Below are 18403 nucleotides of genomic sequence, written 5' to 3' on the forward strand. Positions count from 1 at the left end.
TATTTGATTTTACTCGTGAAAAACTTACGACTTGCTACCCCGCACACTTTGTTCTGTAACTAGGCGAACAGCCGGTAAAATTAAAGAATAAAATGAAATACATTCAAATACTATTCTGTGAATAACACTGCTATTTTCCAACTTGAAGAGGAAAGAATAGGACAGTTTCAAAACATACCTCAACACCGAAGAGCTATGGACCCCCTAACATAATGAATTGGTTTCGACGAGAAAAAAAAAAACATGAAAAAATGTTTGGGATTACAGTGCGTTTCACAGCAACAAATGGGACGATAACGAGAAATACAAAATATATTTATTCTCAAACACTAAACCGAATCTCGATAATTTGGCAGTAATTGTGATAGGATTTCAAAATCCTGAATAACAATAGTATCCAGCATCCCGCAGAGACCTGATGAGTAATGAATGCGAGTCTGAAATACTGAGACAAAGGTCACTGATGATATACCAGTAGAGAAATAGCGCTTATAAGACATAGTAATAAATAGCACATCGCACGTAACAATGGCTGCTATCGACGGAAATGGAATAATATTTTTGCTTCTATTTTTTACCATGGGGACTGGAGTTTAATACTTCATCTTGTCAGTTCCCCTGACAGTGAATCATAACATCGGAGGTGACAAAATATCAATTTCACCTTTCTCTCGGTATAATGTCCAAACAGTCTCATCGGTAATTGAAAGCAACAGTTAATTATTTTTTCACATTAATGATATAACCGTGACGTCATCAGCAATAAGCCGTATTGAAGAACCCTTTTTAACAATGCGTACTACAATTACAATAACCATATCATTAAAATTTGAACAGGAACAGCAATTGAAAGTGGATTGTGGAACACTCTCTCTCTCTCTCTCTCTCTCTCTCTCTCTCTCTCTCTCTCTCTCTCTCTCATATTACTTTCCTTGATGACACTGTCTCGTATACTGGTAAGTGTCTTTCCTTTGACAAGTCTACAAGTCGACCAGAATTTATTTATTTATTAACTAGCTCTCAGGTAACTATCATGCTTAAGTTGGTAAATAATGACTGTTTATCTTTTAAATGCAGCGTAAGGTTTGGGTCGTCTGCTATGAAATGAAAAATTATTGTATTAATATTTTAACGGATAGCACAAGACAAACATAACCTATTTTCGTCTCGACAACGAAATTAAAATGTTGACATGTTCCCCTGTCATTTACTATAGCCAGTTGGTTGCAGAGAGGAATGTAATGAATACAGGTTATTATATTCGACGATAAGTGGTTTTACTTCGACGACCCATTAATTAACATTTTACATCAGAGAGTGCGCAATGACAGGAAGGGGTGACGTAAATTTTACTCTTTTGCACAAGTGTGGCGCTATTAAACAAATGTATTCGCAAGCTGGTTCGAGTCGTGCCATGTCTCAACATGGAGTTAGTAGGTCATTGTATAGAGGGTGGTGGAGTATTAAATAATTCGATTCAAGTTTTTTGTTGTTGTTGTTGTTGTTTTGCTCCCCCTCGACAAATTGAGAATACCACGAGAGGTGTGTGTATGTCGTATGGATCTTTACCGAGCATTGTGTCCTTACGAGATAATAAAACACGTGGCCTACGAAACAGCTTGCATCGACGCCTCCCCCCCTCCCACCAATCTATCTTTTATGAAATAAAATCGGTTATGACGACTGCTACCGATGATTCATTGGAACAGTCACGTCATTTGCAAATCATTGCAAATCATTTGCAAATCATTGGCGATTCTTCACAGTAAATACCGGGAATTAATCATGCTGAGAACTTTGTCCATAGAGGGACTTTGCCTGAACGTAGCATTTGGTTCGGTAATAAGAAAATTCCTATAGAGATAATTCAGATCATAGATTATTTGATATTAAATATGTAATTATAATGTAGTAAATATTAGAGGTCATCTAATTTTATTTGAAATAAATATCATTTTTGTATCTTAACAATTTCCAAAATATTAATTAATGTCATATCCCAACACCACATAAAATAAGGTTTTTGACTCGGCGATCCAACATAGGGATGTGTACATTTCGTTAAAATATGAATAAAATATTAAGCGACGAATGGGTTTCTAGCAAAATGTGACGTTCTCCTAAACAGATGGCGTCGATATATGCATGTATATTTCCGTCGTGTCACGTTTCCGCTGTGAGTCATGGAACGACATGCGTTTGAAAAATTTTCCTGTGCGCGAAAATTCGTCTTACGAATAATTAAGCATCGAAGGGCAGACAAGTTCGGTTGTAAAGTTTACCTTTTTTCTAGCCATTTGTGCCTTTTATACCACACTCATCGAGAAATTGGTAATGGATAAATTGAAACCAGCCCCACTAAGTCATTTATAGCTGAGAACCGAAGCAATTTGTTGTTGATTGTTACAATTCACAGAATGTTACTGGTAAAAACCCTATCGTTCAATGCCTAACATGGCAGATGTACTTCTATTGTCTGTGACCTTCTGTTGTGTGATATCCACGGTGACGGTAGCTTCTGCATTAGTTTTAAATCGAAAATAAAAGCGTTATATCACTTTCAACGACTGTGGAACGAACTGCATTTAACAAGAGAAAGACCATTCGCACACTATACGGCATTGTAGTGGGACCTAATGTAATTTACACATTTCACGTAAATTCAGGTGCATCACAGACCAATCTCAGTTGCTATTTGCTACGCCTTGTCTACACTGGAAAATGTTCAGTATATTGCATTAACATTTTGATTATTTTACACCTCTGTTTTGTAGTTGAGTTCGATACCCGTTAGGTTTTCATTTGTCATAAATTCCCGAAACCACACCTATTAATGGATCCACATCTGGAGATTACGTCATTTAATCCGCTTGCTCATCCATTTTAAATAGGATGTGGTTCACATTTGTTGTCAAACGTCAGACTCAACTTAGCACTTCTTTCGACGAATTCGAAGCAAGTTTGGTTCTTCCGAGTACTTACTGAGTATACAATGAACATTTTCTGCCTAGATAAGACGAAACTACTAATTGGTCGAATTATAGAATTCTAAGCGTCGAACACGATATGATTTTATCCAAGATTCAATTAGACTGAATTACGCCACTAGTCCCTGTCCAAATATGGGCGAAATTCCGATGTAAACATTTCAACTTCACTCGATGTGGTTTGATTTCCTTCATTTACCACAGTTTTCAGACGTGCATGGTTATTTGTCTTCTTTCTAAGACTGCCGTATGTCTTTTCAAATGTTACCACAATATGTAAAAATGTACCTGTGTGGTGACATCGAACGATAGAACCCGTACACACTTTCCATTTATGATATCATCATTATCAAATAAAAGTCATATTCACGTAAATAGCACAATTTCTCATAATTGTTTTTGACTAAGTTGTTCTTTCCGAAATTAAAAACACAGAACACAATATTAACACAGACAAACATTACATACAGACAAGCATTTATCCACACATGATCCAACCCATTTATCTATGTATCGCACGTGACTATCAGTCCTCAGTACCCATACGTCCGGTCGCTCTTCCATTTGTCATTTATCAAAACCGCCATTTGGCCCAGGAAAATAAAAAGTTTGTTTCTCATCCTCGGGCGTAAATTCAGACCCGCCGCGTCGACCTTTTTTTCTGCTCATGAGAAAATAAAATGGGGAAAAAACCCGCAAAAATACACGACGACAGTGCATAACACAGCTGTATAATGCAGAGCTGTAAACAAAATATGTAACTGACACTAACACTCCATTCAGAACTGTACACTATGTCACTGTTATATTAAGCTGTCAAAACTGTGCATTGCTGCATTAAAAGTCAAGCCACAGAACTGTTCCTATACAAAAATAGTAAAGCACCGCTGTTGTGCCTTTATCTCTGCGTGTATTGCTGTTTCTGCGCGTTCTTGTTGGTTGAAGAATTAAAAAAATGAGAAGAATAAGAAAGCCGCGTCGCCGCATCATTTTTGCAATATGTCTAGGATGAGAAACAAACTTTTTATTTTTCTTTGCCTTATATAACTAACCATCCGTTCATACACACAAACACATCAATGCATCCCACGCATCAATTCGTCCGTCCGCACACACTTGAACATTACGAAAATTCGATGATTCGGAGTCCCTTCGTTTTAAACATTTATTTCTTTAACATTAGCCTCAGCAGCAAGTGTCGCCACAAATATCGCCTATCTTCTGTCTTCGATGCCACATCATAGAACAAATCACAGCAGTCTTCAAGAAAATCGTCCTGTAAGCTGGTTGGTATCGATTCGAGCGGTCCCATGAGGGGTTTGAGATGTCCTATTATAGTGCAGAATGATGTTGTTCAAACACTTCACTATAAGACAATATTAATACTATAAGGTATGCCTCGTACAATATCGGCTAAGCGGGATCACGACTGAAAGAACCTGTGTAGTTTTAAAATTATCGCAATATCAAATATAAAAGGCAGACAAAATTGCTTCCGTTCAGATAAGATTTGGAAATAAGCTGATTTTGGTGTAACGTGCCTTTACAGTACAGGCAAACTGTCTTCATAAAGGTAACTTTGGAACAGGTGTTGTTCAACTGGCAGATTTCATATGATCTAAATGTAATTTTCTCTTCTCATTGTCTGCATTTTGTAAACAGAGATGGAATTCTAGAAACCAGATAGATAGATATGACATTTCCTGACAAGTGTTGAATCTATATAGAGTTTACCTTTGACCCTTTCCCTTGTTTCTAAGATATATTGCTTCGACGATGATTTGATAACCCTTGGACTGGTTTTGAAACCGCACCATGTAGCAATATCCCACATGTCCTGTTGGTTGCCGCTGAACACATGTATTCCCGGGTCGAAATCCTGTGTGATTCCAAAATATAAAGGTAGCATTCTGACTAGTAGCTAAACACTCGGAGGCGTTATACACTTTTTAATATATCAAAAAATAGTATCACATTACTGCAATATTGTAAACTTCTAAGTAAGACGCCGAGTTTCAATAGTTATCAACTTTTTCACTCGTTCCGAGAATCATGCGCAATCGATTCATATACTACGTCGCCTTATTTGTCAAACGATATTTTAAAAAAAAATGGTGTAAAATAATAATAGAAGGGGAAAAAACGAAAAAATGACCTGCACGTATTTTGTCCATCGTTTCAGTTTGGGATAATTGTCATAAATAGTAAGAAGGGTTGAAGACTGGCCCAAGTTACAAACAGCGACACCGTCTTCTTTCAAACACCAGAAAATATACTGGAATATTTTCTCCGTGTTTTCCATCCAGTGAAGAGACATGTTACTGTACACCTTGGTGAAGGCATTTTGAAATTCGCTGTGAATATCTTTTATCTTCCTGAAATCTGCGACGAGGTATCTTGTCTTTCCTTCAATGGAGTTGTTCAGTCGGGCAAATTCGATGGCCTTGGACGAGATGTCAATTCCTGAAAAAAATGACCCGGTTTAACAGGTTTAAAGTTTGTTTTAAAATTTACAGAACATTCCCATCCAAGTACTTTTTCTTCGGCTACTTGATATTTACAGTCTCTAAATACATAAATCACTCAATAAAATGGTTAAAGTGTCCTGTTTCTTTATAAACCTACTCAGCATCAAACGACCATGTATTCTTTGTCATTACAAAGCATAGACCTTCAAGAAAAACTAGGGTCTATCAAAGGTAGCACTCTATATTGAAATGTACACACAATTAATCGACTCTATAGCTCTGAATAGGGGAGGCCATCACGTATACTGCAGGGAGTTCGGAGAGAAAAAGTGTTCGGGCTGGGGCGCTTGTGAAGATTTCTCATAATCAAGCAGGCGCAGACACTGCTTAGGTAAACATAAGCTCATAAACTTTCTTTTAGTTTCTTCATCCATCCACAGATACTGTATAATTTGTTTAATGAATGGATACCTGATCCCAAATTCGTGCTTCACGTACCAGGAGGCTAAATAGGCTGATGTCCTGTGGCATCAAATAAGCCAAGCACGCCATACGTATTGCAAATAAATAAAAAAACCAACACTGTCAAATGAAATGATTACATAAAATCTTATTACTGAGTATATCTGTTCAGGTGGAACGCACATCGCAATTGAAAAACTTCTTTTACTCCATCTTTTCTCAGTAAAAATTTTAAACCATATTTTTACCAAATCAAGATTAACATTAGCGGTTATCACACAAAGTCATGTACCTGACAGACAAGTTACCTTATGATAACCGAAATTCAAAGTGGCCGCCATCCCTGTGTTAACTGTGTTAAGGGGAAAAATAAAATTTTCGATTTTCGAAACAAAGATTGTTAAAATGATTCCCCGTTGGTGGTAGATTAGAAGAGAATCATGAAAATCAGAAAGTCCAAATATCTGTCCCCGTGTCTCGGGAACAGATACTCGGACTCTCAATTTTTTACAATAATTTTTGATCCGCCATTATATTTGTGAAAATAGAAACGTTTATTTCTCTCTATAGAATTAACACAAGGATTGTGGGCAGTTTGAATTTCAAATGTCGGTTAATTCATAATAATGTTTTTTACAGTACCAAATTTTGCACTATGACCCCCCATCTTTACTCCCGGTTTTAAAAACGAATGACTAACGTTTCCTTACGGAAAGTTCAGGTTAAAATTTAACTCTTTCATTTTCGAGACACAATCTTTGTACAAGGAAAACAGAAGTCAGAGAAATGTATGATACACACCCTTGAAATTCAGAGATGAAAGCCCGTACGTTATCATCGTAAGCGTATTCGCAAAAATATCTTTGTGAAGATAAAGGCAAAGGTAATTCTTACACAAGTTTAAAATCAGGGATAGCAGCAGCAAGATGGGTAATTTCAAAGAATGCTTTCACCCAATGATCTGTGTTCTTCAGACATTATACGACTATCATCAGTAAAAGTAGTGAACAAACAGAAGACAGGCTGAGCCAGACGGATCAATTTCAATCGGAGGTCATTCACTTCATGCTGCCGTAGCAGTAACAAATTTTTTTGCTCCCATCTATACGCTCCAACCCTGCTATGAAACTTTATTTACATTTATTTTGTCTTTCACGCGAGTCTTGTACTTTCTAGTAGCTGAGCTGTAAGTATTTACACTTATTGTAGGCTTTACTGTTCGCTTCTAGGGGATTTAGCTGGTATCAGTACTTGTATTCAGCGTTGGTTCATGGGTGTAAGTACTGCGTAAAGTACCGCCATGGTTGGTTGTACGTGGCAGGGTTGCCGATGTTCACCGTACCCAAAATTCCAGCAACAGCGGCCTTGCAGCGCCCACTCGTGACTGGCAGCATCAGGGAGAAGGCGGGTTTCCTCTTAGAAATCTTATTTACTTGTTAGTATTTAGGTATGAAGTAAATTTAAAGTTCCCCATTCTTGACCAAAACAACTTTCCCACCTCTGTCATGTATAAGCCTCTTCTTTCATACTTTTGTACTGATAGCGAGATTTATCATAAAATTGAAAGAACAGGCTGCAGGTTCCGATGTCTGTGGACTTGATTAACTCAATTATGTGTACCTTCCAACCTCTTCCCCTGCTTACCAGATGAAGAATGGCATCATCATCAGTGTCTGTTGTAACTTACCGATAATTTCCTTGACGTTGTCTCGTTCTGCCATCATTCTTGTTATCTCCCCTGTACCACATCCAATGTCGAGAATAACATCATCTTCTTTCCAGTCACTTTCTTGTACCATAGAAAGCAACTCTAGACCAATTTCGTGTTGGACAAGTCTGTTTGTCGAATACGATGCCCAGCTGCAGTCGTTCATTGAAAAATCCTTGTGTGTGCGACAAAACGTGATCTCCAGATTTAAAGTGACCTCAAATTTCTGAGCAACAAGGTTATGTCTGATAAAATGTTTTGACAATGACCTTCGCTTTTACTGTGTGTAAAGAGAGTGAACCAATTGGAAACACATGGAAATCCGCTCGCGACATACGAATACTTATAGGTACTCTATCAAAAAGGCAGGCACGTCGAATTCCGATATTGGTTTGGCCTTTGGCAATGCCATAAGCCTTGATAGTTCAAAGGTAGCACAAAGTTTAATGACTTCTTTACATCAGTTGCCTCTGTAAGCAAAGACCGTTTTTGTCACAAACATGTCCAAGATTTTTACTCTAAACAAACAGTTTCTAAGAATTCTTTCGGGTTATCTGTAGTCGATGGGACTGTTAGAACAGATATTTTCGGTAAAATGTGTAAGAGCAAAGCAGCTGGTTTAGACGGCATTCCCGCTAGATTTAAAATCGATGGAGCTCAACAAATCAGTGCTCCACTTTCACACATTATAAAGCTGTCTATTCACCATGGAGAAGCGCCATCTGAACTTAAGCGTGCCAGAGTCATACCTCTGTACAAAAAGGGAGATAGGACTTTTAAGGAATTTATCGTCCAATCTCAATTTTGAGTGTGGTCTCAAAAGTTTTAGAAAGAGTAGTTTACAATGAATCTGAACAATATCTTCATACGTTTGACATTTTGTATGGACTTCAATCCGGTTTTCGGGCTGGGTTTTCTACGGACACCTGCCTGATCCACCTTACTGACTATATTAGATCAAATATGGATTAAGGGGAACTGACAGGCATGGTTTTGATAGATCTTCAGAAAGCTTTTGATACGGTTGACCATGCAATACTGTTGGAAAAGCTTGATGCATGGTGGCATGAATAATGAGTCAGTGCAATGGTTCAAGTCATATCTGTCTGGTAGAACTCAGGCCGTGAACGTGAACGGTACTCTTTCCAATAATAACTCAATCGATTGTTGGGTCCCGCAAGGCTCTATGCTGGGCCTTTACTTTTTTCAATATATGTAAACGATGTGCAATCAGCAGTGTCATGTAAATTGCTCCTATATGCTGAGGATTCAGCTCTTCTTGTGTCTGGCAGAGATGTTGAACATATTCAAACAAAACCTGGTAAGGAATGTGGGTATCTCAATGAATGGTTAATTGATAATAAATTATCGCTTCACATCTGTAAAACAGAATCCATTTTGTTTAGTTCAAGTCGAAAATTAAAACAGTGTTCGGAAATGCAGGTTGTGTGTGGGATGTCAACATCGCTACAAAGCAGTATGTACAATATATTGGTACTGACTTGGATCAATCCTTGTCACGTGAAACTAAGGTTACTAAAAAGACATTCTCTCATGTCAGACTTTTATACCGAAATAAGAAGTTTTTAGATTTTCATACGAGAAACTTGTTAGCTAGCTGTTTGACACATTGCCATTTTGATTGTGCAAGCTCTTGCTGGTACAGTGCCTTGACTCTAAAAAGCAAATATAAACTTCAAACTTCCCAAAATAAAGTCATACGGTTTGACAGTTTGTCCTTGGTATGTCAGCGAGAGCACACCTTGAACCTGCTCACTTCAAACACATAGAATGGCCAGTTGTTGATCACGGAGTCGCATATATAAAACTCAATCATATTCATAGAGTTAGATTAAGATTAGCACCGAAGTATTTGTCAGATAATTTTGTTTTTAACAGTCATGTACATAGTACGAGATCCGGACCCTATTCTATTTTCATTCCAGGTGGGGCTCGATTTTATCAGAACAGTTTTGCATATACAGCTAGTGTTGAATGAAATGAAGTTCCAAGAAATATACAGAGTATTACTTCAAATTCTCTTTTAAAAGAAGTATTTTAATGAAGAAATGAATCGAGAGAAAAATGATTGTTTTTCATTATTACAGTGGTTTGCTTTGAAGCATTGGCATTAGACGAACTAGACATTGTCTAAATCTAGGTGTTGCCAACACTGTCGGGTGCAATAAACAGCTAAGCGATAACATGAATCGATAAAAATCAACTCTGCAAAAGTTGAAACACTATCTAGTAGACGATCAGACGTAGTCTAAACAACACCAACACGCATGTCCAAGCACTGTACAAGTCTTATCACTTGCTTTGAGGTGTAGTTGTTTTGACTAAATCTGACCTGCTGCAAGACAATGTTTCAACTTTGGCATAGTTGATTTCTCTGTGGTCGACTGAAATTACTGCTCAGCTGATAATTACACCTGACAGTGTTGGCAAGACCTCAATTTAGACAATATGTCTACTTCGCGTAATGCAAATGCTTCAAAGCAAACCACTGTAATTGTCGTCGTGCCTACTTGCTTGTGAATTTATTTTTCGTGGGACCACAGTGTAAAAAAGTTTTAAACTGTTCTGTGTTATCCCAGCTTTTTCGTGATTGTCATTTATTTTGTTCGTATTGTATGTTTTTTAAAGTGTTAAATAAATCAAATCAAATCAAATCAAATCAAATCAAATCAAATCAAATACCTGCGACCACAGCTAGTGTGTGGCTGACATTTTCGAAAAAGGCCACTAAGGTCGCAGTTTTGAAGTCGCAAGTCGTGACCGTACACAAGACACCCACTGACTTTTTCGTCGAAAAGGTACAGCTTGCAACTGTACAAGAAACACGTGGTGAAAGACTGCCGCTCTGCGGGACTTTGAAAACCATAAAACACGAACATTAGCGTCGGCTTGCAAATACTCTCAAAAACCATGTTCAGGAATGTTAGTATAGTAACTATTAGACACAAGCAGCTGTGTATTTATCGTAGCTTTTGTATCAAAAGTATGGCTGGTTCAAACTTGCAGTTCAAAAATCGTTCTTTTCGCTTCGATCCTCATCAGCGTTCAGTTTCTTAAATGCTAATTAGACCAGCTCAAATGTCGGGTCATGACGAAAGTACATACACCAAGATATCAATCTTGTCTCAATGCCATATAAGCTTACAGGAGAAGGCATGCCCGGATTTGTGTTCACCTTTAAGCAGAAGGGGTACGTCCGTCAGTCAGTCCATCGGCTCATCCGTCCATCGATCCATCGATCGATCCATCCATCCATCCATCCATCCATCCATCCACATACATACATACATTCATATATACATACATACATACATACATACATACATACATACATACATACATACATACATACATACATACATACATACATACATAGGCCTACATGCATACATACATACATACATACATACATACATACATACATACATACATACATACATACATACATACATACATACATACATACATACATACATACATACATACATACATACAGACGAAGGCTGCATATTTGTATCACGATGTTTTATGAAGCATCCCATCGGGGCGTTATTTCTTCAATATTAGGTTTAGGCAAGAAAATTGCCATAGGCATTGCCCATCTTCTGTCTTTGATGCCACGTCATAGAACAAATCACAGCAGTCTTCAAGAAAGTCATCCTGTAAGCTGGTTGGTATCGATTCAAGCGGTCCCATAAGAGGCTTGAGATGTGCTGTTAGATGATAAGAAAGGCAAGTTATCATCTGCAGACGTATGAATATAGCGAAAACCTTGCAATTCTCCGTACTCAATGCAATACAGCATTGATTTCGCAACGATTGGATTATGATTGGACGTACCGATCAGAACTTAAAGCTACTTTGCAGAAAACTTGAATATCATAGAACCTTTCATCGAAGTACAAGTGCACTTAAATTCTTTCAAGATAACAATCCAAGTGCAACGATTTATTCATGCTATCATGCGCATTAAGTCTCCCGGCAAGAGTAAAAGTTAACACGGCATGATGATGACATGATGCTCGACATGAAGCCAAACATTACTCACAGACTCATTTTTAGCTACTATAGACTATAGTCTATAGAAGCTATTGGGATGGGTATCCGTCCGGCGTCCGTCGTCAGTCTGTATGTATGTATGTATATATGTCCGTTTGTGAGGCGTCCGTCCACTCAAATATCTTGAGAACCGCAGTACTTACTGATTTGATATTTGTTGTGTAGATGAAAAATATGATTTTGAGAAACTATTTTTTTTAATTTTTGATATTATTGAAAATAGGCAAATTAATGCCTAAAAAGGCATTTTTGGTAAAAAATCTTCTTCTTCATAACCGCTGGTCAGATAGCTTTGTTATTTGGTATAGAGGTCCCTAGGGACAACGCAACTTGGATTTGTTCAAATTGTGATGAAATATGCAAATCTGTATTTTTAAGGAATTTTTTTGTCATTTTTGATCAAAATTTGACTTACATTGTATGTAATTCTTGTACTGTATAAACCCTATCAATTCACCCAGAAAAAAATAATTAATATGATTTTAAATAATTGAATTAATTAGGAAATCATCAAAGCCAAAATAATTTTAGTGTAGAATTATCAGAAAGTTCAACTTTTTTGACAGTTCATAGTGAAATGCTTACCATCTTGGAGGATTAAAACATGTAAAGGCAACTTTCCTGAATCCCAACTTTGACATATTCTGAACCGTCATTTATTGTGCCCTGTATGTTATCTAAAAGAAATTGCTCAAAATAGTTTGTCATGATAGGGTGGTCAAATAAATAGAGATAGAGAAAGTTCTAATTTCCATTTATGGTTGACTTGGTAAGGATAAAATAAAATTACTTTTTGAGGAAAAAAATAGAGTGGTCAATTAAAAGAGTGGTCAAAGTGATAGGGTTTTTATGGTAAAGCTTGGCTGTAAGATTCCTCATGTGCTATTTATAGCAATTATGCAATCTGTGTAAACAGTGCAATGAAAGCCTAACATGATGCTTTTGATGACCTTGAACTTCTTAAGTTTCAAACATTTGTCTCTTCAGTGTGCTTTCTCTAAGTACGCACAGTCTCAACTTATTCAACAGAACTTACTTACAATGTTAATTTGAAAATTAAAATGTGCTTGGTTAATAGGATGAAAATACTGATAAAAAGATAACCAGCTTAAGATTCTTTTAACCTGAGAGATATGCTGTTTTTTAGTCCCCACGGACACCGTCCGGGGGGACTTATAGGTTTGGTCATGTCCGTGCGTGCATGCGTCCGTTCACGCAGATATCTCAGAGATGCCTGGAGCGATTTCATTCAAACTTGGTACAAGGATTACTTCATATGTCATACAGATGCACATCAATTTGTTTTCTGATACGATCCAATATGGCCGCCAGGCGGCCATTTTATTACGATTTTTTTATGTACAGAGCCATAACTCAGACATGTTTCAACCGATTTTATTCAAAGTTGGTACAAGGACTTTGACCAATGTCATAGATATGCACGTCAATTTGTTTTGTGATACGATTCAATATGGCCGCCAGGCGGCCATTTTGTTACGATTTTTTCATGTACAGAGCCATAACTCAGGCATATCTCAACCGATTTTATTCAAACTTTATATAAGGACATTGACCTATGTCATGCATATCGAACTTCATTTGTTTTGTGATACAATTCAATATGGCCGCCAGGCGGCCATTTTATTTTGATTTTTTTCATATACAGAGCCATAACTCAGGCATGTTTCAACCGATTTTATTCAAACTTGGTACAAGGACATTGATCTATGTCATATATATGCATATTGATTTATTTTATGATACAATCCAATATGGCCGCCAGATAACCATTTTATTACAATTTTTTCATGTACAGCGCCATAACTCAGACATGTTTGAACCGATTTTATTCAAAGTTGGTACAAGGACATTGACCAATGTTATACATATTCACGTCAATTTGTTTTGTGATATGATCCAATATGGCTGCTGTGCGGCCATTTTGTTACGGTTTTTTCGTGTACAGAGCCATAATTCAGGCATATCTCATCTGATCTTATTCAAAGTTGGTACAAGAACATTGACCTATGTCATACATATGCACATTGATTTGTTTTGTGATACGATCCAATATGGCCGCGATGTGGCCACGATTTTCCATGTCCTAAACCATAACTCAGACATGTATCAAGCAAATTTATTCAAAGTTGGTACAAAGACATTGACTTATAGTATACATATGTACGTCGATTTGTTTCTCGGTATGGTCCAATATGGCCACATGGTGGCAATTTTGTTATGGTTTTTTTCATGTCGAGAGCCATAACTCTAGCAAGTCTCAACTGATTTTATTCAAAGTTTGTACCTGGACATTGACTTATGTCATACATATACTTGTTGATATTTTAAACAGTAAGATCATAAATTGCTGCATGGTGTGATTCTGTTAAGATTTTCTCATGTACTGAGCCATAACTCAGACATGACGTGTTAGGATAGTATGAAAAAATGTTTTGCAACATCCTGTCAACTAATTCCCAGTTGACTCATTTAATGACCTTTAGGATAGTGGCCTACATTGGTTTTATGTTTTCATCACCATGGAACTCATTCTTGGCCATTGAGTACCATCTGTATCAAAGAATTTTTATCACAGACCTAATGAAGACTACTCTATCCTCTCTGAGGACCTGTAATCAAAGTGCCCATTAACAAGTGGGGACTGTGTCATCAACGATGACTTGTTTATGACGAAAATCTTGATTTAAGCAAGGCTTGTTTACTTTAATAAGAATGTAATTAACTCTCGTTTATTAGCTACTATAGACTAATATAGTCTATAGAAGCTATTGGGATGGGTATCCATCCGGCGTGCACTGTCAATATGTATGTATGTATGTATGTATGTATGTATGTATGTATGTCCGTTTGTGAGGCGTCCGTCCACTCAAATATCTTGAGAACTGCAGTACCTACTGATTTGATATTTGTTGTGTGGATAAAATATATGATTTTGAGAAACTCTTTTATTAATTTTTGATATTGTTGAAAATATGCAAATTAGCACCAAAAAAAGGCGTTTTTGGTAAAAAATCTTCTTCATAACCACTGGTCAGACAGCTTTGTTATTTGGTATACAGGTCCCTAGGGATAACCCAACTTAGATTTGTTAAAATTGTGATGAAATATGCAAATCGGTATTTTTACGGAATTTTTTTTTCCATTTTTGGTCAGGCCATCCTGAAATGAGCTATTAAAGATATCCACCTTCTTAATCAATACATGTGTCACAAAGGTTATTCTCTACATAACACAGCAGAGCTCTGTCAACTGTTGAGTCGCTTGTTTTTTCAAAACCGCTGGTCAGACAGCTTTAATATTTGGTTTACAGGTCCCTAGGATGACCTTAGTGAGATAATTTCATACAGTCAGGAAATACTTAATTTTGTATCCATGTCTATAGTAGCTTCAGGGACTTTGGCCCTATGTTTTTATTTTATACTAACAGTATCTATAGCTTTGGCTGGCGGCATTTTAGGAGAGGTCAATACTACATGTACAGGTGCTACAGGTACTACTAATGCAGGTACTACTAATGTAACCAAGGGGGAATTCATCCATAGGAGACCAAGACGACTACGGTTTGTCGTCTGCGGTACAACAGCTATACGTGCTACTCAGCCGGACCCCGTTTTGAATTCTGTGTAATAGCATATATTATGAGAGCAGAGGTTCGAGTGTAAAGCGACTCACATTGTTTTAGTTGCTTTGCTAGAGTGAGTCTGGTTTTCGCACGATCATAGAAGCGCGTTGAAGGCACTGTCTAAAATTTTAGTGCAGAAACAGCGATGATTCCTGTCCCAGGGGCGGCACATTTCACCAAAATTAATGATGGCGCCCTCTCCTTCCCCAGTCCTCATGGATTCATTCCTTGTTTGTGTGATTTGAATAAGCCCTTAATTGATAGAAGTAAAGGAAATTTACCTTTGACTTTTTCTCTTGTTTCGAAGGTATACTGCGTCGACGACGGTTTGATAACTCGTGGACTGATTTTGAAACCGCACCTAGAAACAATATCGCTCATGTCCTGTAGGCTGCCGCTGAAGAAGTTTGCACCCGAATCGAAATCCTGTGTCATTTCAAAACATAAAGATTGACAGCTGAGCCTGAGCGTGTGTGACACTATATATATATATATATATATATATATATATATATATATATATATATATATATATATATATATATATATATATATATATATATATTCATTCAGTTTGCTACCTCTGGAAAGCTTTATGAGCTTACCTACGATCGGAAAGCAAGTAATGAAAGAAGAATGTCATTGATGGTACAGGGTAACATGGAGTCAGCAATTAAAATCTTCAAGTCTATGGGAAACGATCTAAAGATGAAACTGCTGTATTTCTAGAGTTAACATTCGAGTAACTCTTGCTCGCAAACGTTACTTTGGATAAATATTGAAATTTTTATGCCTAGGCAGAGATTTCAGTCACTACAAAGTCATACCCAAAATAAAATAATGCCAGATAAATTTCTGGATGTCTAGAGTAATTTGATAGTAATTTTGTGTGTAGTTCAAAAGATATAGAAAGCTCTACATACAAATTTACCTGCACGTATTTTGTCCACTGTTTCAGGTTGGGATAATTGTCATAAATGGTAAGAAGGGTCGAAAACTTGTCCAGATTACAAACAGCGACACCGTCTTCTTTCAAACACCAGAAAATATACTGGAATATTTTCTCCGTGTTTTCCATCCAGTGAAGAGACATGTTACTGTACACCTTGGTGAAGGCATTTTGAAATTCGCTGTGAATATCTTTTATCTTCCTGAAATCTGCGACAAGGTATCTTGTCTTTCCTTCAATGGAGTTGTTCAGTCGAGCAAATTCGATGGCCTTGGAAGAGATGTCAATTCCTGCGATAATGGAGTGATCCAGAGTTCCATGTTAACACTTACATGATATTTCAGTAAACGTTTCTATACTAAATGCTGTAAACTATCTCTTCGGTAACCGTATGCATACAGAGAACACACAGATGGACTCCAGATCATTGTGATGACATCTAAGTTTTATTCCTAATAGCAATCAAGTTTATACGAGCGTACTTCAAATTAGTCATCGGCTTATTTTTCCGCGACTGCTTCTTTAAACATGTTAAACTTCTCGAGTGTGCCAAAGTCAAAACTAAGCCCATAAGAGTCAGAATCTTATCATGATACTCTATATTTCTTTCTTCGTTTTTGGTGTTCTGATTAGATCCTATATACATTATGGAAGATTAAGGCGCGTACAACAGAATGTGCAGGACTCAATTACTTGAGAATTTATGAAATGCGGCTGATCATCAACATTACTGTTTTCAAACACACAGAGGGCGCACTAGTTTGGTCCAGAATAAAAGTTGACCTGGAACTGCACGATGTGCCATATGCCGAACGCTGACCTATATAGCATTCACTCCTACGTCCTTTCTACGTGCCATTAACTTAATCTGAAAACCTAGGATTCCTCAGAAGGGGAAACTTAAGCTCTGTCAATTGTTCATAGACATCATCCAGGCCTGAGGGGACCCCAACCTTGCATGAAGAAAAAATATACGATTTAACCAAGCCTCTAAATAATTTGAATTGTACTAAAAGGTCACGCGCAGTTTACATGTCAATGTTTCCATGTTTGAAAGCTGAAGAATTTACCTGCTGAAATTTCCTACTTCCTAGACCTTGTTTTCGGCATGTAAAGCACCATCATGCCTCCTTTATAGGTGAATGACCGTACCAATAGCAGCATTTGTGTAACTCACCGACAATTTCTTTGACGTTGTCTCGTTCTGCCATCATTCTTGTTATCTCCCCTGTACCACATCCGATGTCCAAAATAATATCGTCTTCTTTCCAGTCATCTTTTTGTACCATAGCAAGCAGCTCTAGTCCAATATTGTGCTGGACATGTCTGTTTGTCGAATACCATGTCCAGCTACAGTCGTTCATTATAAAGTCCGCATGCAAAACTATAGGGCATCGACGGCAGTACTCAACAGTAGGCCTAACACAAGCCAAATCTTCGGACATACAACAGGAAATGGTGGTATACTAGGTCCGTGAGAAGTGTGTTGAACCCGTAAAGACGGGGTTTGATCTCCAGATATCGGTCTTGTGAACTTTCCCTTGTTCGAATACAGATCCTCTTTGTCTGTATACCAATGAAATGTTACCATGAACGACTCACAGTATCATCGTTGACCCTCCACACAACTCACAGCGAGGTAAATATCCCATGGACATAAGGGATCTACGACCATGACCCTTCTGCGACGTGACTAATCTATACCATGCCACATGTTAAATACGCATGTAGTTTGCGTCTTGTTAAAGATCATGGGCTGATAACCTTTCGCTGCACCCAAAACTAAATTAGGACAGTTGTTTAGGCATGATTAGACTTTGCATACAATTTGTTTCTTACTCTTGAAAATTCGAGTTTTCCGAACATTAGACCAGCCAACAGCTTTCTTCGTAGTGCATTTCCGAATCGATAATCACCAATGATAGCCTAAGAAGCTTTCTCGACTGTTTCTTCATTGTCAATGTCAAACAATTAGCAGCTATAAAATAGACTGTTCTTTTCTGTTGAATATACACGCAGATGTTTTGGACAAGAATGACGTGTAGCCACAGTGAGTTTCCTGCGATATGCGACAACCAAGTTCCCCGGTCCCCCGTTATAGGTGGC

The 18403-nt window shown here is 37.5% G+C and overlaps 1 protein-coding gene across 2 annotated transcripts; it reads right to left on the reverse strand.

The window, feature by feature from the left end:
• Positions 1–4138: 4138 nt before the first annotated feature.
• On the reverse strand, positions 4139–18247 carry LOC139114519 (juvenile hormone acid O-methyltransferase-like). Of its 2 annotated transcripts, XR_011547884.1 has the most exons (7): positions 17475–18247; positions 16280–16587; positions 15630–15774; positions 7605–11359; positions 5143–5450; positions 4722–4866; positions 4139–4316 (listed from the first exon to the last, which is right to left on the reverse strand). XR_011547884.1 is itself a non-coding variant. In XM_070676304.1 (4 exons), the coding sequence occupies exons 1-4, from the start codon at positions 7789–7791 to the stop codon at positions 4153–4155; spliced, it is 804 nt and encodes a 267-aa protein (XP_070532405.1). In that variant the 5' UTR covers positions 7792–8116; the 3' UTR covers positions 4139–4152. The 2 variants fall into 2 exon arrangements, 1 of the variants encoding a protein (XP_070532405.1); XM_070676304.1 differs by lacking the exons at positions 15630–15774; positions 16280–16587; positions 17475–18247 and having other exon boundaries at positions 7605–8116.
• Between the last annotated feature and the right edge of the window lie 156 nt (positions 18248–18403).

The sequence above is a fragment of the Ptychodera flava genome, chromosome 16, assembly GCF_041260155.1.
Source record: "Ptychodera flava strain L36383 chromosome 16, AS_Pfla_20210202, whole genome shotgun sequence".
Taxonomy (NCBI): Eukaryota; Metazoa; Hemichordata; class Enteropneusta; family Ptychoderidae; genus Ptychodera; species Ptychodera flava.